At 36.1% G+C, this 22,447-nt stretch overlaps 1 protein-coding gene across 1 annotated transcript in view; it reads right to left on the bottom strand.

Moving 5' to 3' along the window:
- Window positions 1–14,841, bottom strand: part of LOC113235873 (5-hydroxytryptamine receptor) — a 191,633-nt gene extending 176,792 nt beyond the window's left edge. The window contains exon 1 of the mRNA XM_026471795.1: window positions 14,757–14,841. Coding sequence (XP_026327580.1) covers window positions 14,757–14,841 — 85 coding nt within the window. The remainder of the gene's footprint in view (window positions 1–14,756) is intronic.
- Window positions 14,842–22,447: the final 7,606 nt, after the last annotated feature.

Below are 22,447 nucleotides of genomic sequence, written 5' to 3'. Positions count from 1 at the left end.
TGCGCATTAAAAGTACCAAATTTTTTTCAACGGACAAAATATAGATTTTTGTCCGTTGGTTCGTTCCGTGGCTTAGTTGGTATAGCATCTGGCACGGTATGCAAGAAGACGTCGGTTCGAATCCGACCGGATCGAAGGAATTTTTTCTGAGTGTTTGATCTTTGTATTAATAATTATAACAAACTAGTGGAGTAATTTCACAAAAAATAATTGAATATCAATTCAATAAAAAATTAATTAATACAGTGAATAGCGACATCACTCGCCAGGACTGATAGCTGTAAAGGTACTAACTGGGTGATAAGTCTGTCAAAGATTTCTCATAGATGGCGCTACTACTAAAAAGTCGTTAAAAAACCAAGTACAAAGACACGACGCAAGCACATAGAAAAATTCGTGAGGTCCGTTGGTTCGTTCCGTGGCTTAGTTGGTATAGCGTCTGGCACGGTATGCAAGAAGACGTCGGTTCGAATCCGACCGGATCGAAGGAATTTTTTCTGAGTGTTTTTTCTGAGTGTTCGATCTTTGTATTAATAACTATATTATTATTATTATATTATTATATTATTAATTCGTTTTAGCGGAATAACTCTAAAATTAAAGGGATTAAAAAAAATCCGCAGTGACAGTTCTCGATCATGCATAAATATAATTAATTAATTACATTAATTATCTAATTTTTGTCCTGATAACCTGTAGCATTTTGAGGATGAATCGAAAAAATGTGAAAATTAGAGGTCATTTCGTGATTTTTATCTATCGAGGAAACTTTATTGTTTTATGTTTCTTATTAGTGTCTATGCTTGAATATGTCGTGTAGTTACTCATACAATATTTTATTTTTAACTTAAAAGTGGATATACCCCTCTAAAATCAAATCGAAGATTAGGAGTTTTTCCTCTGCTCCCTTTTAACGTACTATAAAATATTGTTATCTTTCTAGAGTTAAGCAAAAAGGATCCAATCTACAAAATTAACAAAAAATGAGTTAGGTATAGAGGTAAACCGTTCCTAAAGTCTAATCTCTTAGATCAGCTAAAAAAATCCAACATATAAACTTATCCGCTCACGCGATTCATGCGTCTCTGGAAGCATACCACACCTAGGGGTGCCGGTGATGATTTTATACCGATTTATCGGATATCGAAGTTATAACAGGTAAAAGAACTAATACTAATTGCTAGTTCGGTAACTATTCTAGCAAACCATAAAGTTTTTAATGCCTGGGTCTGTCATTTAAAAAAATAAACAACTTCAAAAATACGTCACGACAATCGTGTGTGTTATTGTTTGGGCTGGTGATGTCAGTGTTTATTTATTGAAAACATACCATAAGTTGCGTTTTTTAAGTTTACCCTGAATATAAATGTTTATAAACTATACTTTAAGGAGTAATTTCATGGTAAACATTAGAACCACTCAAACGGAATATTATCATATTTACCCAAGTGCACCAAAAATTTCATTAGTGCTTTTTAAGTGCAGGATTTGCGGTGTATTACTGCATTTTATTTGAGATGTTTTTGTTGTAGTACGGAGGGTATTTATTTAGCAATGCAGTATAGTAATTTTTATTTATAAAAACTTGTATTTAAACTGAATCCTTTTCTAATTTGCGAAACCAAATAGCCGCCATTTTGCGGTAGGAGGAGCGCATCGCGTGAGCGGATAAATAAATATCTCTGGAACCAAAACAAGAATGTGAGAAACACTTTTCAACTTCAAACTGCCATATCTCGAAAGTGACTGGATGTGAATTGGATCCTTTTTGTTTAACTACGTCCAATTATAGTTTAACACTTTCAATTCAAAAATTATTTATGATAGTATACAAATAGGAATTTGTCACCAAAATGTGCGAACAAGAAATCGGAACCGACGTCCTTGTTGGACTTTTTAATCATCTGCCAGCTCTGCTGTGAAGCCGCTTTCTTGATGATGTTTTGGAGGTAGAACTGAACTAATGTATTTCAACATTGTGCGCTATGCGAGACCCGCAAGGTTTATTTTTAAGTCCTTCTTACTGTTTTTGATTTCAATTGGAAATTTTCAATAAGCAGTTATATTTAACGTTTTCCAATACGTGTAGTACATTGTAGTAAGTAAAATACACAATCACACGTCAAAGCTTTAGTCTTTTACATACCTCCACGTGACTGTAGACGGAATACCGTCAAGATTCGCTTCGTAATATACTTTATGTTAATGTTGTCAAGCAAATACAACTTTATTCTCGTGAATGTAGAGTGTATTTTATCGATTTCTCAATAATAGTAATGTTTTTGATCAACATTTCGATATCGAAAACGATAAGTAGTATGGGCGTTTTAGTTTCGAAGTAGAGGTGGGTATGCATTAAAAACGATTATAATGGAAAAATCTAGTCAGTCTAATCTTTTTTACGGTTTAACGAATAAAGAGTATGGAAACTTATATAACAGTTATAATGTACTCCTTTTGTCGTTTTTTTTTTTATGATACCAAACGACGAAACGAAGGAGAAAGTTTCTCGCGGCCGCCGCGTGGCGCCCGCCCGGTTACCACGCCTTCGTGTACATTAATGGCGAATCTGAATTCTATTACTAAGCAACAACGTTTGAATTCCTTTGAATAATAGAACTGCGTAGACCAAATTCAAGCCAGTCTCGCCCGCGAGTCCGGGACGCACATTTAAGTTAAAACGTAAAGGCTAAATAAATATGTAGAACGTGTTTTGCCATGACAGTTAGACGCGCGGTCGCTTGGCGGCGGCAACGCGGATTCCACTATGCGCACGCGATGAAATTCGTGTCGAATACATGCGCCCTAACAGTTGCAGTGGTGCTCAGAGCTTTAAATCCTAAAGATCTGAGGGGCACTGCACTGCGCTTAACAGACGTGAGTAGAGAAATCCCATTAGCCATATAAGCCTGTCTTTACCTTTCAAAACTGGAATGTAGTAATGCTCATATTGCTGCTTACCGGCAGAAATAGGTAAGGTGACAGTATTTAAAAGCGAAGTATTTGTACCCACGTCAAAGAACATATAGCTGATGTCAAACACCGTCACGTAAACAAGTCTGCAGTCTGGGAGCATGTCATGGATAAACCTACACATTCAATGAAGTTTGACAAACCCCAGGACCTTGCAAAAGAAGTTCGTTATCTACCCAGGATACTGCGATGCCATTGAAATTAAAAAACATCCTAATTTCAACAGGGAAGATGGTTTCTCCGTACCACCAGGTTGGGATCCAGTATTTCCTCTAATGAAAAATCCCAAACAGACATAAGACTGCAGTACCTACTAATTAATATGTTTTAGTTTATTCTAATTTCTATTATTAATTAATAATAAATTGAACTTAATAAAAAATCATTCAATAAAATTATTTGTAAAACTTAATGTAGCGTAAATTGAAATGTTTTGTTGTAAATTTAAAAATAATGTATTTAAGTAATAACTATTGTAACTATAGTGAAAAAATAGGGTGGTTTGCATCAATATTATACATAACTGGTTGAAGACTGTACCACCTCAGTCAACCGTGACCATGGGACCTGTAAACGGCCCGAAACGTCGGTTTGTTTGAAAAAACAAATATACGCGATTTAAATCCGGAAAAATAGTTTCTTTTCCTGAGTATTTAAAACGACAAACTCTTTTACAAGGCGCTTTCTTTTTACGTCCCACTGCGTACGTTCAGGTTTCATCACGATATTTTCTTTCACCGGATAGCTCATGATGAATTTCAAATGCTCATGATGAATTTCAAATTATTTTTCGCATAATATTCTGAGAAATTCAAAATGGGAGCCCCGATTCGAAGCCACGGCCTCTATTTGAAAGCATTAGGCTATTAGGGCTTTACAAGAAGCACTACTGCTACAAACTAAATCTTAATGATAGCTTAATCGGATTTTTCTTTCGTACAAAAATAAAATATTGAAATGAATAGCTCCAAACGAATAAAGTAGAATAGAATAGAAATCATTTATTACTACACCACAACAAAAAAATACACAGAAAGAAAAAAAAATAATGAAGCTAAATTAAAACAAAAAAATTAAATAAAATAACAAAAAAAGGAATATAAATATAATTATACACAACAAAGCAAACATTAAATATTAAACACAGTTAGATTGAATGTCATGCGCGCGGCTGTGGCGTATGTAACAGGATCCCACTCAGCTATTGTCACCACCGAGAAAAGGCTGTGACGCTGATTTTCAGTGGGCCCTAAAACTGTGGGTCGTATTCTAGAACTGTACTCAATGCTCAAGTCAGGATTGCACTGGAAATACGACCGTAATGGCAGGGACGTGAGTATGATTTCAAGTGCTTTAAACCATACTCAAATCCTGACTTGAGAATTGAGTAGAGTTCTAGAATACGACTCCAACTGAGTACCGGACGTGTGTGTCGCGAATATACGAGCAAACTTAAATAAATTACATAAATATTTCTATAATGTAGTGTGTTGTATTCGGTTATATGTATAGAATACTTAAATAATGATTTTGATACATATATACAGTGATAAGTGTATGTAATGTGGTGTCCAACATTTACAACAAACAAAATAGAACTTATTTAGTTTAAAATGAAACCTATTGCGATATTTGTGTCACGTGTACGACGCAAATAACTCTGTGCGGTAGCAAAAGAAAATACACACCATTAAAATTATTTGTATGAATGACAGTACGCGAGAGGCGTTGCTAAGCAACTGTAGTGATACTATAGTATCAGGTCGTATATCTAGCCAATCGGGAAAACTCGGAATCTACGAATATATCCGAACGCTGTTGTCGCGTCTATATGTAATTCACTGTAGTATTTATGACAACGAAATAAGAAACGTTATTAACGTCGTCAATGACTTTGATGTTGGATATTGACTAATAAAGTACCATATGAAATTGTCATAAATATGTCAGTTATTAATGCAATAAGTTGTAGACGGGGCAACAGCATTCGGAAATGTTCGTGGCTTCCGGAATTTCCCGATGTGCAATATTTACAGCTAGGTATTGTACTATCAAATATAGATCTAAAAAGTGTCAGGTAGTGAAAAAAATACTTGTTTATTTTTGGTAAATGTTGTATCTATATTGTATCTATATCATTTTGTACGAAGTCATGGAACAAAACAGTATATATCACGGAGAGTTTGCAATGGAATTCCACGATTTAATTCCTCATACCTTTTTGCGTCATCGGGGGATTAGACGTAGGCTGGGGTTTCACCCCTATGGTATGGACATTCCAAAGATTCGCACGAAGTGTTATGCTTCCATATTTATATGACGAACGACTATGCAGTGGAATTCCTAGCCTGCAGACTTACTCCCTGAACGCTATAACTTGGGCCTTTTTAAGGCGAGAGTAATGCTCCGGCCACACAGAGGTAGCCGCGAATATATGTATATAATAATAAAACTATTGTGAAACAAAAACTTTATAATAAAGGTATACAGCATTGACTTACAATTATATGGACGTCGGGTCCGCGCTAAAAAGTGTCCGAACTTATAGGGCGTTAAAATCGTATACAGAGCGTCATTCACGCTTTAGTCTTCGTTTGTTCGACTGACAGCGAAGCAAGCAAAATTAGACAGTACTGCGATGACATTACAATTTAAATTCAACGTTTTAGCATTTTCATATTCCTTTACATGTCACTATGTTTAAATAGGTTGACTTAGGACTTTTTTTCGTGGTTTTTGTATTAGACCCGTCGTCCATTTATTTATAAGTCAATGGTATACAGTTATTATTATACAACTTCTGCGGACTTAGATGAATAAAATCCGTGGTAGTGACCCGTATAAACTTTCCGGTGTTCTCAATATGAGATGTTTAAATTAAATATTGAGATTTATTTTATTTATATTTTATTTTCATTATTTTTGGAAAACTTACAGCTAGGTAACAAGAATAGAATAAAGTATAAATACACGCCTGACAGGCCAGTGTATGTATGCTAATCAAAAGTTTCCACAGATAATTATTTAAAGAGATAGAAACAAACTTCAAAGTAAGTTGCCGACTTAAAGAAAAAAAACATAATAAATAAAAATAACGAAATTAAAAACGTTACAGTATCCACATATTTGAAGAAAAAACATATCACTGAGTAAGCATTTTACTTTTCTTGTACTGGTGTTGAACAAGTCCACCTCACCATATTATAAATGATAAATGTATACTTAAGTGGGTGATAGACGTACGAGTAAATACGCGTACTTGTGGCTCGACGACCTTTTTCACTCAACTGTCACCCAAAGTACGCGAATTTTAAAACTGCCGCGCAAGTCCATCAGCGATCAAACTTGTTTCAAATCTTGCTCGTCGCCCTCGGCTTGCATGTCTGTCAGCGTCGCTAGTCACGAGCCGCCATTTTGTTTCAAATGAAATAGTTTCTCACATGTAGATATCTTGTTTAGCTAATATAGGTGCAACTAAGTGCAAGAGTTCTTCGTACAACGACTCGGGCATTCTTAAATAATTACGAAAGTCTTTCTTTTCTTCACGTAACTCTCTTACTAAATTTACATGTGATAAATGCTCTCTTTTCGTAAGCCAGTTTTTCGCCCACACTTGCCGATTTTGTCTTCTTTTTCAATTTCAAAAATTTAATATGATATTATTCCCAAATAACACAAGACCTCGTCCGTGGACGTCGCGTAACTTTATAAGCTACTTAATCAGTCGTATGTCGACGACCGAAGTAAGAACGCAAACTTTAAAACCGCGATTTTTAACCTCGTACGTCTATCACCCACTTTACGAAGAGCAACTCCTAGAGTTTCTAGCTCATTCCTCTCGGTGGAATCTGCCTTACGAATGAAATAAAGATTATTTGACTTTGACTTTAATATATGAGTTCATATAAATCCTCTCACACTGAAACGCGTGGCGGCCACGCGGCGGGGTGGCGTGGTGCGGGGTCGAACGCTATGACAAACAGGCGAACCGGTTGCGGGGCTTTTGGTGTCACAGTGGGTTACCTATCAGTAGTCCGAAATGACATTTTCCAGAAATAACGTTTGCTCGAATTTTCATAACCTCGAAAGTAATTTTGAGAGGAAAATGTTTTTTCTTTTAAACCTAACTTAACCTAACCTAATCGTGTTTTTGCGATAAACATCCTTATCCTGAAAGAATAACAGCTGCGTTACAATTCGGTTTTCGGTGTAATGAAATTCGAACAAACGTTATTTCGGAAAAAATCGAGTTTGTGATAGGTCACCGTCACATTGGCCGTCTTCGGGCTGCTATTCCGCGAACTACACTTGGGACTGCGGTATGGTTCGGCCCGGTACGCATTTGTTTGCCACAGGTCCGCCCTTGGACCGCTTTTCTGTGTAGCCTGAGCCTGAGTCATTTTGCAGATGTGGCCTATAACACCAAAGATGCTCTTAAAGATGGTCTCAAACAAGAGAATTCCCAATAAGTACTACGAGTACTGGAGCAACAATTCACTCACAGGCTACTACTACAAAGAATACCTATGCCAGACTCACTTTAGAAAACTTAGTTTCCAAATTGGTCCTACCAAGACGCTACTCAAACGCTATACTGCCTCCTGATTGGTTAAATTGGCTTAAAAGTCTTGCAACCGGGCCATAATTCTTTATAAAAAAAATATTGGTTACAATATAAACGGTACTTGGCCAATTCTAATTCTATCTCTTTGGTTTTTTGCTTTGTAGCGTTTGTTTGGCATTCGTCTAAATATACGAAGAGGCTACAGCCTCTTCGTATATTTAGACTCCTATATACATATAGGAGCTTTTGCCTATCCTAATAAATGGGTTAAAATGTTGTCATGGATTGTTATCAAAATATACAAAATAGAAATATTGGTTGTGTTTCATTATTTTATTTACTCGTGGAAAAAGTGTATACAACACTTTTTCAATCATTACATAACTAGGTCTGAAAATCTCGTACCTATTACTTAGGCCTAAATAAGGTACTCGACTTTAAGGACCTTCATTACGCCAATATTGCATAAAGCACTATTATTGTGCGTTAAAAAATAGAATAACAACACAAAATAAAAATGTGAGTAACTTTTGCATGTCCACTATTTTGTGTTCATATAAATTCTTTTGTTATTATAATGTGTCAGTTTCAGAACATCTCGGGGTAAGCGGTTCGGTTCTTGAGAAGGCTTTTGTGTGAACATGGGTCGAACATTATGGAAGGGTCTGTACGTGTCCGAGAATTCCATTATAATTCGTAAGTAGAGACGGGCAGTAGGTTAAAACCAATCAAAACGCCCGGGATTTTACGCAAAGTTTTTACCAATTTTTGCCCAAAATCGTGGGCAGAAATGGCGAATACGTAATTTTGTATACTCATAATAAATTTCGATGTAAAATTCTCACCACTAAAGATGCACATTACGATTCAATTCTCATGAAACTCGATTCACTTAAATCGTACGATCTAACGATTATATGTAATCGACTTTGTGTCTATGCAATTTTCAAAGCGAATTAATTCCATAGAGAGGCAAATCGAATTGTCTACTGTAGAACTGAAGATCACAAAGCATTAAGCATCATTTTGTAATAACATCATCAAATTTGAACAAAACTCGATTTTCAAGAAATATTTGGTTGTAAACAGTTTTTGCCAGCGTTAATGGGTTTTAATCCGATAAACAAAGCGCCGAAAGGGTCGAAACCCGTGCGCTTGCCCGTCTCTGTTGGTCAGGGACATTATTTTTATTTGACATCCGTTTATGTTTCATGTAACTTTTATGTAGATAGAACTGTTTCATAGATAAATGGATAGTAAAATGTGGCATACGTTTTTTAATTTAGTAGTATTCGTGAGATCACTAAAAATTGCACGCAGGCTAAAGTGGAAAAATCAGAAAACAGGAAGTGTTGTAGTGTGTTAGTCAACCGTGACCATGGGCCCTGTAAAGGGCCCGAAACGTTGATTTGTTTGAAAAAAAAAATATACGCGTTTTAAATCCAGAAAAATAGTTTCATTTCCTATGTGCAACAATTGCGAAAACCTAAGAACTCGATAGGAAGTGTTAAATACATTTTTTTTCTAAAGGTATTGTGTACAAGGGCATCATCGGCGTCTTCTTCATTCGAGCTGGTGCTCGATTCACTTAAATTTACAACTATTTGTGTCTCTAGTAGATTGTCAAAATGTAGTACATCTCTCAAAAAGTCTTAATTAATTTAATTTCTTATCTTATTTACAACATTTGTCCAGTCTTGTGCTGTTATTATGTTATGTATTTATTCATGTTATTATCATATTGTATTTTCGTTAATGGCTGCACTTTTACTTAATTTTTGGGGACATTTTTACTATACTACATAATTTCTCTAATCACATGATACTACCCTGTTGCTTGCGGCGGTTTATGAAAAATCCCATAAAACATAACCGTTTAACATATTAACAATACCCTCTCAAAGGTAGTTTATTGGTTTAATGCTAACAATTTATTGCTCAAGGTTACCTATCGGTAGTCCGAAATGACATTTTCCAGAAATAACGTTTGCTCGAATTTTCATAACCTCGAAAGTAATTTTGAGAGGAAAATGTTTTTTCTTTTAAAACCAACTTAACCTAACCTAACCGAACCTAATCGTGTCTTTGCGATAAACATCCAAGGTATGCTGAAAGAACAACGGTTTCGTTATAATTCGGTTTTCGATGTAATGAAAATTCGAACAAACATTATTTCGGAAAAAAAATTCGAGTTTGTGATAGGTTACCATTGCTCGATGCCAAGAATACAAGGTGTGTTACTATCACTAGTTACATGCAGATATAAAATTAAAATAATACTTACATTTCCTCTTATTTAGTGATAGAATGATGTAAAGACGTACCTGAAAATTAAAATATTCCTTTTAATTATTTTTTAATAAACAGATGTAAGATAGCTTACTTGTGATTGTGGTGAATCGTTGCAGTCGCTAACGAAGAAATGTAAATTAATATGCAATTATCCTATGTACCTATTATCTATCTGTAGATTAGTTTTAGATTGAAATTCTTAATTTCAATGTTTTTGGCGCTTTTTTCATTGATTTTGTCAGTGTGTTCTACGTATTTCGTTCGTACCTATACTTTGTTACTTTCAATAAACTGTACGTATATTTTCTTTTGTTAAGTGCAATTTACTTACCTGTGACATAGATACAAAAATATTTTTTTTTAATTTTAATTTACAAACTAACATTTGATAATGCCACTGCATGATATAATACGATCTCGAAGGTGTCACATTATAGTTTTTATAGTCGCCATGGTCGCCTGCAATCAAATAATTCTTAAGGAAATAATTCGATTTCATGAAATTAATAAATAATTATTTTCACAACACAAATAGTCATAATCACAATACACAATAATATTTTAAATATTTCTATGTAATTTTAATGAATTCCTTTTATAAATTACGAATCATAACGAATGTTCTAATTACAATGAGTAAATTTTTTAACCGACTTCAAAAAAGGAGGAGGTTCTCAATTCGACTGTATGTTCTTTTTTTTGTATGTATGTTACGCAATAACTCCGGTATTTGTGAACCGATTTTCATGATTCTTTTTTTGTTAGAAAGGGGGTACTTCCATAGTGGTCCCATTTCATTTTGAAGGAAATCATCCACCTCGAAGGGTGGCTGTTCACGCATGAAGAATCATTTTCATAAATAGCGCCTAACATTAATTTAAGAGCAATTACTTGAATGGTTGATTTTGCTATTTCTCCAATTCAAGGCGTTTTTCTCTCGATATACTTTGAGTAGTGAGAACCGATTTTTATTATCTCCAGTGTCAAGTCCTGTATAGTGGCGAACATATTGAAATAAAACTTAGCAAATAGACGTAATTCCACGTACTTTTGAGGTCGGTTTTTTTAGTACTCTGTACTGAGATTATTGGCTATTGTATATTGTATCTTTTGTCTGAAAATAAATAATTTGAATTTAAATTTCGAAATGCTGAACGGATAAAATATAAAAACTGTTCGTTGAATTTTTCACTGCGCTTATTTCCTTGTAATTTTATCACAATCGTTTGAAATTTATGTAGGTGATCGTAATTCGAAAATAGAACAAAAAGCATCATAATTGAGGCTTGTTTTTTAAAATCTTTTTAATAATGTTACCAGAAGTGCACAAAAATTTACTCAGTTTGGACTCCTATCTTCCATATCACGGATACTTTTCGATACGAGAGACCTTAAATTCCATATGTTTTAATTTACATGTTTTTACAAACATAGCTTTTTGTAGAAGTGGAACTCCTTGTGAAAGAGTTCGTTCAGGGAAGTACCGCCATCTTATCTATTTCTGCCGTAAAACAGTGACGTGAGCGTGACCTCGGACTTGTCAACATGTTCCCCTCAGGTCTTTGCGATTTGACGCTCTGAGTGCATGGCACTGCAACTCACCAAAATCGGTGCAGAAATGCCGTGATAAATTATATCGCGTAACATACATACTAAAAAACGATATTCAACGTATTTTACCATTTCGTGATTTTTAGCATTTTTTATGACACTAAGTGATAGGACGAACGTGCACCTGGTAGTAAGCCACACGCCTGCCCATAACAGTTGCATTACTACTCAGAGCTTTAAGTCATAAAGATGTGGGGACACTGCCATTGCGCCCGTCACCCTGAGACATAAGTTGACAAGTCTCATATGCCTGTAATTTCACCAACTTTTCAATAATATTGTCATAACTAAATAAAGGTACAAACCACTGTCCTGCTCTTTATTTTCCGTTTCTGTACTTGAGATTTTTTAATTATGAATCTTTAAATTATGAATACGTTCTAGTAGATTCGATTCGCTTTAATTTTGAGTCGATTCGCTTAAAAATCGCATTGAAATGAATCGATTAAAAAATCCTTAGATCGTATGCAATTGAATCGATCTTTATAAAAATCGAATAGTAATATGCATCGCTAATAGGCACCTTAATTCAATTAACATAAAGCTTATTATTATATGGTTAAAAACCCGCGACAATGTAAATTGAACCTTAAACAAGCTCCTTTGTTTCAGCTTCAAAGCTCATGTACCTGCAAATATATTATATTATTACAATATTCCTATAACACAGATTTCTCCCTTTTGATCTTTAATATTCCACGACGGTATCGTAAACCGTACGCAATACTGTTTCTAAAATAAATTATCATCCATCATCTTGCGAGCAGGCCGTGTGTGGGAGACTGTAAATGTAGGTATAGGTTGATCAACAATAGTTGACGCGAAGAATGTGTATTTACATTCACACATATGACGTATTGTTTTACTACAACACACGACTATGGATTGTATAACCGCTCACCGATACATGCAGCCGTAGACGCATACCACACCTAGAGGTGCCGGTGATGCTTTTATACCGATTTATCGGATATCGAAGTTATAACAGGTAAAAGAACTAATACTAATTGCTATTTACGTAACTATTCTAGCAAACCATAAAGTTTTTAATGCCTGGGTCTGTCATTAAAAAAAAATAAACAACTTCAAAAATACGTCACGACAATCGTGTGTGTTATTGTTTGGGCTGGTGATTTCGGTGTTTATTTGTTGAAAACATACCGTAACTAGCATTTTTTAAGTTTACCCTGAATATAAATGTTTATAAATTATACTTTAAGGAGTAATTTCATGGTTAACGTTAGAACAACTCAAACGGAATATTATCATACTTACCCAAGTACACCAAAAATTTCATTAGTGCTTTTTAAGTGCAGGATTTGCGGTGTATTACTGCATTTTATTTGAGATGTTTTTGTTGTAGTACGGAGGGTAATTATTTAGCAATGCAGAATAATATTTTTTTTATATAAACTTGTATTTAAACTGAATCCTTTTCTAATTTGCGAAACCAAATAGCCGCCATTTTGCGGTAGGATGAGCGCATCGCGTGAGCGGTTATATACAAAGTGTGATTCAAGTAGATTTCATATTACCATTCTGTCAAATTTAGATAATACCTATTGGGGAGCGTACAGATCTGGCAAATGTGCCGCAAATGCGCCTGTTTGAGAAAGGGTCGCGAGCTGCATACGTGCATTACGCTGTGCGATTTGTTCGCGTGATGTTGTCGCGTCGCGTCGCCGCATATATTAGTATGTATTTAAATGCACGCGCGGAACACGCGTGCAGTGCGCGTGCAGCACGTTCGCGTCGCATCCGCCGATACAGTTAGTGAAACAAACGTAAAAATTAGAGAAAAGTAAGACATAGTGTTAGCGGAGCTCATTGAGAAGGATAAGTAGAGCTTCCTTTGAAAGAGATCGTCTTTACCTATTTTTGCCGGTTTTGAAGAGTAAGGTTGCTGATAAATTAACGGGTACATTGGAATTGTCAACTTATTTGTCGGGGTTATGAGCGTAATGGTAGTTTAGTTCTTTTTTCTTGCACATACTCATAATAACGCATTCACTCATAGCACAGCACTAGGGAAAACCCTGTATCGCCGTTGCCATGGACATACACAAAAACAACCACAAATTGCACCCAAACTCACGAGAGAAATAAATGTAGGTCTTACAAATATTTCTCCCGGCCCGGGAATCCAACTCGCGACCTCTGTGTGGCAGTCCAGCACGGTAACCGGTCGGCCGTTATTACACGAAAGTTATGTAAATATACTTGGCTTAATGATGGATATACACGTACTAGCCGTAGGGTAGTATTCCACCTCTATGTTAAGAAAGGATACGCCACCAATTATATGGCGAACGGCTATGGAGTGGAATCCCCTGCCTGCAGACTTTATACCCTAAAAGATATAACTTGGGTCTTTTTGAAAGCAAGAGTGACTTATTTAGGTAGGCCATTCTCAAATTAGGTGTTCTCACCCTAATTACCATAACCTTTTCGGTACTCTCGGCCTAATTACCGTAGATATTGTTTTTTCTCGCTTAGATTTAGAATTAGGTTTAATGACTGTTACCATAAAATATTTGTATCTTAATAACTCGAAAACTACTTTGTCTATTCTAATGCCATTTATACAAATTGTATGGCGAATGTCTCCGGCATTGAGGGATATTTAATGCGGCGTCAGCTACGTTGGTGTGGACAAGTCTCGCGCATGTCTGAATCGAGAGTTTTGAAGCGTATCTTCTTGTCTGAGCTCCAGAACGGCAAGCGGAAGCAAGGCCACCAGTTCTTGAGATACAAGGATGTTCTGAAAAGACACATGACAAGTTGCAACTTGGCCCCTTGAGGTGAGAGATGCAGTCGAGTTGCCGTTCTGGGTGGAGGCACTTTGTGAAAACTCAGGTGACAAAGTTTGAGGAGCAGGCTAAGACAACTGTAGCCATTTTTATTACTATGTTGATGGTGTCCTTACATGTCGCCACTGTTTGCGAACATTTACCAATACAGGTTGATTACTGTAGCCATCTGGTATTATATACATATTGGGGGTTTAGCTTATAAAAATTCATTCAATAAAATAATTTGTAAAACTTAATATAGAGTAAATTGGAATGTTTTCTTTGTAAAATTAAAAATAAGGCACAACCTCAGTCAATCGTGACCATGGGACCTGTAAAGGGCCCGAAACGTCGGTTTGTTTGAAAAAACAAATATACGCGATTTAAATCCGGAAAAATAGTTTCATTTCCTATGTGTAACAATCGCGAAAACCTACGAACTCGATAAGTATATGTATACATAGGTAGGCGAATTGACAAGAATTAATCTGAAGAACTCATCTTCGCGTCGTACACCGTATTACCAAGAGTCGTGACTCCCCCGCGGTAAAAGTCTCCACATGACGACGCTGTGCCGTCTGTGGCGGTGTTTAGCACAGTGTAGCTCATCATGGAGACCCATGCCGAGAGCTGCACAAACTTGGTCGGACCATCTTGTGAGACAGCGACCCTTCGGACGTTTACCGCCTAACCGTCTTGTATCCATTAGATGTTCGAGGTTATGCCCTTTTTTCCTGGTAATGTGGCCAAAGAAATCAAGTATCCTACGGAGACATAAAGTGGTTAGGCAGGTCTGAACGTTAAGCTTCCGCAGAATTCTGTCGTTGGTGCGAAGATCTGTCTAATGGACTACCAACATTTTCCTCCAACACCACATTTCGAAAGCATCAATGCAGTCACGTTCCGCCTTTTTAGTGTCTGTAGTTAAAATTCGTTTCTGCTGCATAGTTAAAAATAGAAAACACCAAAGAGCCCACCAATCTCATCTTGGCTTTACGCGTGATGTTACGGTCCTTTCATACCCTGTACAATTTGAAGAACAGACGAGTAGATATGCGTATGGTAAACGTGTACACAATCGTAACGTCAAAGTCATTGCGTAGAGAGCATTTACAAAAGAAAAGAGTAAAGAAAGATAAGCACTTTTTACATTTTATTTCTGCACAGCAGCACGTTTTATTGCTCGGGATGGCGTTTTATGATATCGTAAATTTGCGCTCTGTGTGCTGTACTTAAGATTTATATTTCTATGGTGAATTTTGACAATTCGTATTTGGATTTGCATTCTTGTTCACGTTACGGAGCACCAGGTTTGTTTGTCCTAATCAATGTATTGCGTTATAAAAACAAAGGTTGAGAAACGAATTTAGTTTTGCATGAACACATTAATCAATAATTGGGAAAAGGGCAGCTAGTGTATGGTTTTTACATTTTGTGTATATAATGTAGTAGTTTATAATTACTTTCTTAACTTCAGAACAACAGTTCTCGCCTTGCTCTAAATGTGACGTTTACTAAACTTTGATTGATTCTTGTACGTCAAGTCATTGCGTCAAAACTTAGTGCACATTTGACCTTTAACTCGCATGACGAAAAGTGACGTAGATGTCGACGATGTTGTCTGCATATCTAAATAATTCCTAATCGCTGTTACCTTGAAAAGGAAGGCTAGACAGGAAATTAGTCACAAAATAGGCGGCTTTTCAACAACTCGCACGAGTTTGCCCTCACAAACGTAAGATACAGGCCCCGTAATGCAGATGCGTCCGTAGCGTTGCATGGGTCAAAGCGAAAAATGGGCGGGGCACCGGCGATGATTTGTCATCCTGTAACGATGTAATTATTATTATGAAAAGGGCGGAGCCGGTGCGCGGCTGTCGGCTCTGCAATCAGTAAATGGTCCGTGGATTCATCTACTAGTACAGTTTCGAGGTATATAGTTAAAACCTGTCACTAAACTCAAGTCAAAAGCTATCAATACTCATTCAGTTACATGATATTCGCTTCTTTATTTATTTTTCTGATAATCACTTAGATGCGTAATTAACTAACTGCACGAAATTAAATTTGATTATTTATATTTTGTTATAATTATTAATACAAAGATCGAACACTCAGAAAAAATTCCTTCGATCCGGCCGGATTCGAACCGACGTCTTCTAGCTTGCCGTGTCACACGCTATACCAACTAAGCCACGGAATGAACCAGCGGACCTCACGAATTTTTCTATGTGCCTGCGTCGTGTCTTTGTATTTGGTTTTTCAACGATTTTTTAGGCGTAGCGGCATCTATGAGAAATCTATGAAAGATTTAACACATTTATATTTTAATTTTAAATTTGTGCGTATTATGTGAATTTTAATTATATTTTAAATCTTAATCTGTGTCGCTACACTAATTGCAATATTTATTTAGTCGAGTATTATCTTCGATTGTAAATTTGGTGAATAATACGCTGTTTTTACTACCAGGATTTGTACACGTGTTTGTTATTAATTTAGTCCGTGGTTCGACTTTATATCAATAATAATAACAAATTATTGAAGTATTTTCACAACAGTGTAAGTATTTTGATAAAAACGTAATGTCATATAATAAAATAAATAAAGTTTATAAAACAAATCCCGGTGACAAATTCATAGCAAGCTACAACATCCATACACAAAATTTATACTAAAATTATTCGTTATATTCATATCTCCTGTACGACAAGTGTATTTAGCAAATGTCACTCAGATAAATGTGTAACATAACACGCGATCTGATGTTCAAAATGTTATAAAGGTCATCGCACATTAATGCGATTCAAATGGAAGCGACAAGGAAATGACAGGTCGACGGGTACTATGCTGTTAATTAGTTTAAGTTTCTCTCTCAAAACCATACGTGGAGCTGTTTGTATTATAGTATCGTAGGTGTACACTATAATGCTTGCCATCGAGGTGAAAGGATTAGGTTAAATTTATATTCCCTTGTCACAAAAAATAGAAAAAGGCATAACTGAAATATAGAACTTACGTCTAGATTATATACCAATCTCCCATAGTATAAATATCGTTGTTATCTATTGTTCTCGATATTATACTTAATGTTTTTCTTTGCTTGTTTGTAATAAATAAACAAAAATAAAAAGATCTAATTTTCAAACACGTATATCAGACCATATGTCTCTTTAAAACCCCAGAATATTTTTTTTAGTATCAAGTGACGGAACGAACAGGTCGTTGCAGTGCCACTCAGAGCTTTAAGTCGCAAAGATCCGAGTGACACTGCCACTGCGCCCGTCACCCTGTGACATAAATTGACAAGTCCATGTGCTTATATCGCGGTGTTTGGATAAACCTATTCAGGTTTTTGTTGTACCGATAGCGGTATTACTCGTAATTTTAAAACTATATATATATTTCTTTTTGTAAAAAATTTAATACATTAAAAAAAATAAAAAAATAAAAATTGTAATTTCATCAACACTTACCCTTCAAAACCGGAACACAGAAAAGTCGGATTTACATTTACTTGACTTGTCGTGCCCTGACGCGTCAGAACATATCAGTTTCATACATTTAATATGGTAATATTTGTATTAAAGTGTCGCAATCTGTCGTGACGGCTTGTGTTATGTATATGAAACCGCTACCGTTCTGACGCGTCACGACACAACACGTCAGATAAATGTAAATCCGCCTTAAGGCTGACATTGCGGCTTGGCTAAGTAAATAGCTAAGATGGCAGTATCAGGCAGTATCAGCAGATCAAGTTTATCTTCAAAGCCATTTTTGTTAGGAAATGAAAATTAATTAAGTAGCTCCTTCTCCTTGTGAAAGAGTTCATCCAGGGAAATACTGCGTTTCGGTTTTGTAGGGTAAGGGTGCTGGTGAAATTACAGGCATATGGGACTTGTCAGAAAGAAACTACATTAAAATATTTTGTTTGAAAAGTCATATTACAAAATTGCAGACTACGTGTTAGATAAAGATGTATGAAGCGACGACATGGCTCTAGATTCCACACAAATGTAATTCAAAGTGTATTCCGTAGCATTTAACTTTATTTGAAAAGAGCAATCCCTAAAATTTCTTGCTCGTTCTTGTCAGGGAAGGCAGCGTAGTGAACGAGCGGTAGCTTAAATGTGACGTTTTCAAATGTAAATTTATTTTACCTAAGGAATAAATGATGCTTTGATACTGACTTCAACTTTGAGTCAACTTAGGGCGACGGGCGCCAGTGGCAGTGTTCCTCAGATCTTTGCGATTTAAACAACAGGTGCACGACTTGTTCGTCCCGTTATTTGGTATCTTATAAGGTTTTAAATACACAATATTATCTGCAATAATAACTTTTAGTAAATCACATTTTGTTGTCGAATTTATCAAACATTACTACTTTTTCCTAGGGCAGAATCCCTTGAGAAAAATAACCAACAAAGTCCAGGGTTTGCGCTTCGTAAATAGATATTTATCACTTGCTATATTTATTTAAAAATATCATAGACAGCAGCAACCTGAACAAGCTAAACGTATCACTCCCATGGGCGATTATCATCCGAGGAGGAGCTTCTGTGTTTTTGTATATGTTTTTGTTTTATAGTTTTAAACGTGGTAAATGGCAAATTTTGAATATCAACTGTAATCTTATTAACGAAGCAAATACTTTGCTTCTAAACCTATTAACAGTCGATGTACTCAAATAACTACACTTACATTTTTAGATAAATAATAAACCATAATAATAATAATAATAATAACGCACACACTCAACATAGCCCCGCACTAGGGAAACCCTGTGTCGCGGGTGCCATGGACACACACATAGACAACCACAAATTACACCCAAACTCACGAGAGAAATAAATGTAGGCCATACAAATATTTCTCCCGGCCCGGGAATCGAACCCGGGGACCTCTGCGTGGCAGTCCGGTATGGTAACCGTTCGGCCACGGAGGCAGTTACCGAGGTATTTACAGTTAATAAACTTTTTATAGAGGTAGTTACAGTTAATAAACCTACCCATTTTTATAAGTTTATTTTCTAACATTATTAACAAAATTATATATAATATATTTGTTTATTGCACTGACAAAGGTGAGCTTGTCTCTAGAAAGAGATATCTTCCAGCCAACCCTGGCCGTTGTGAATAAACTAAGTCTGCGGAACATTATTGCACAATACATTTATTAAAATCCAAATGTAAGTATAATTACCAACGACGACAATATAAATATGGCCGAAATATAATTCTATATTTAATATATAATATAATAAAATATACACGATATATATTATTCAAAAAGATTTCAAAAGCAACAATGTGCTACTTGCTGATCCAACTGACTAAATGGAATGCAAGAAATGTCAGAAAACTCTTTAATAGAAAAATAAGTGGTTTGAGAAATTTTAGCTTTAGGTGACTAGTGTACTCAAACAAGTACACCCTTAAAATCCAGATTTTTAAAAAATATTTTCGTAAATAATATTTTCTGTACCATTACAAATGTTAAAATTTCCTAAGAAAATTATCATTCATTTATTTGGTCATTAACGGGTTAAGCTGGGTACTCTTATAGGGAACTCTAATGTGACAGATACAGTAACGAGGTTCCAGTGTGTACATGAAATAGTCTTCACTCGCTAGAATGAGTACCTGGTTATTGTCGAACCGCACGCGTTCCGCTCGCGGCAAGTTCGCGAACGACGTACACACTATGATTTTTGGTAACATAACATCATCGAGTATATAATCAGAAATAGAGACGAAATGTCATTTAACTTGTTTGAAAACTATTCTGCCATATAATTACTGTGACAACTGCGCTCCGATTGGCTAGCTCGAGTTCGAAACAATTGACGGGTGTCGTCAACTGTTTCACTTCAATTCGACCAGTTAACTTGAGCTTTGCTATAATGGACGAAAATTGCAAAATTACATATTTAATATTTAATTACCGATGAAATGTGATTCCGCTTGTTTTGTAATTAGATGTTTTACTGTTTTTCTCACACCACAGCACGGCATTGTTAGAGATATTATCTTTATTACAATAAATACAGAATATTTTTTGGAATACACGGAGACGTACGCACAGGTCAGTAGTTGGCCTGTCTATATTTCAGTGCAAACGGGAGTTGATATTTATAAGAGCTGTATCGCTAATGTGTTACCAGGAATGTATGGCCTTATTTCGTCTCTATTTCTGGTTATGTACTCGACCCATGTAACGCCTTCATGTACATTAATGGCGAACTTAAATTCTATTTAGTAGGCAACAACATTTAAATTCCTCTGAATAATACAAACGCGCGGTCCGGTGTCCGGGACGCTTATTCAAGTTAAAACGTGAAGGCTAAATAAATAGAGCGTATTTTGCCATGACCCGTTAGACGCGGTCACTGAACGGCGGCAACGTGGACTCCGCTCGGCATCCGCGCGGGGTGAGCGCGATAAAATTCGTGTTGAATAAATGCGCACTTACGGTTACACTTCGCTTGTGAGTATCCAGCTTTAAATTAATTTGTAACTTCGTGAAGACGACTGTCTCGAGGGAGAAGGGACAAACAAGGCGGTTTTGTCACTTCATTGTCGATTTATGAATTCGCACCAGTTGGGTATTAATTTGAAACAGAAAAAAATTATTACAAAATTATCACGCAAAATAGGCGCCTTGTCGTCGAGTTGCGGACACCAGCCCGTTACACCAAGTACCAAGTAATTTGAAACACTTCCATTAAAAGATATTCCTTGATTGGGGAGTCCGTAGCTGCTACGTAAACCAGTGCCGGCAGGGAGCTGGTCTAATTCCTTGCCATCAGATATTAACTGCCTCGGTGGCCGAACGGTTACCATGCCGGACTGCCACGCAGAGGTCCCAGGTTCGATTCCCGGGCCGGGAGAAATAGTTGTATGGCCTACAATTATTTCTCTCGTGAGTTTGGGTGTAATTTGTGGTTGTCTATGTGTGTGTCCATGGCACCCACGACACAGGGTTTCCCTAGTGCGGGGCTATGTTGAGTGTGTGCGTTATTTATTATTATTTATTATTTATAGATATGTTGAAGCGTAATAAGCAATCATATATGGTAAAATAATGTCAAATATGGCAAGAAAATAATAAAATGATTGATTGCACCGCTTTTCTAACTCTTAAATTTGTATCCTAACGTTGCTTGGAAAAAATTGCTACAAGCCTCATTGTATATCACCTATTGTATATTAGCGTATACTGCGTGTACATTACTGTTTTATGTTGTCATTCTTAGAATAATAACGCATAGAATGATAGTTTCATATCACATGTCACAAGTGAGGCAAAAATCAAATTCATGTAGGCTAGTTTCAGTAGTAGGTTAATTTTCGGTTTTAGTAAATATTTATATAAAAATACAAGTTGAAACGCGTTACTTCCTTGTGGAATGTGATGTTAGTATCTATTTTATGTTTGTCTGACGTATTTTTACACTCATTTACCGCACATTTCGTCATTTTTAGCTAAAATTCTTGATCTGTTCGCGGTGCAAGTGGACGTTGAGCATTGAAGGCCCGCCCGCTCGTGTACGCCCTTTTGGCGCGCTTCAATTTGCCTCACTTAGCGTGTGCGGCCTAGGTTTCTATGCGTTATTATTCTAAGTTGTCATTGTAAAATTTGAATGTGCATTAATTCGTTCATTCATTCGGCCGTTCGTTCATTCATTCGTTCGTTCATTCAGTAGGCTGAGAAATGCGCTGTAAGTGCCATGTTGCGCAATATCGTTGTATTAGAAAACCGGCATCATGCTCGCTTCGCTTTTCAGTACGAAAAAAGCCTTACAGTGAACATTTAGTAACAGCTGGAGTTCACGGCCTCTCTAAATGCGAAATGATACGGCGCATAAATGTGCTTTGTAAAATATTCAAATGTAAATTACTCGTTGAATATCGGCAAACTGTCATTGAGATTATTGCGGGATGGAAGTTTGGAAACCGAGTTAATTTGATTGAAAGGTAGGCTTGGAAGCTAAGTTTTGTAAAGGGTTATATACCCATTCAATGACGATACACTGTATTTGAACCCAAAATTGAGGTTATTTCGACAAACAAGTTTTTATATTTTGTCGTTACTTTTCGTTCTTTGGCGTTTGTACTGTTGTAATATTTTTATTGTTCTTTCTCTCTCCTTACTGTACGCTAGTACGCATAAACTGTAGTCTTGTGAATTTAATTATGTGTTTTTAGTAATACCT

The sequence above is a fragment of the Hyposmocoma kahamanoa genome, unplaced genomic scaffold (assembly GCF_003589595.1).
Source record: "Hyposmocoma kahamanoa isolate Upper Pololo Valley unplaced genomic scaffold, ASM358959v1 88, whole genome shotgun sequence".
Taxonomy (NCBI): domain Eukaryota; kingdom Metazoa; phylum Arthropoda; class Insecta; order Lepidoptera; family Cosmopterigidae; genus Hyposmocoma; species Hyposmocoma kahamanoa.
This window is presented reverse-complemented; position numbering and strand designations above follow the sequence as displayed.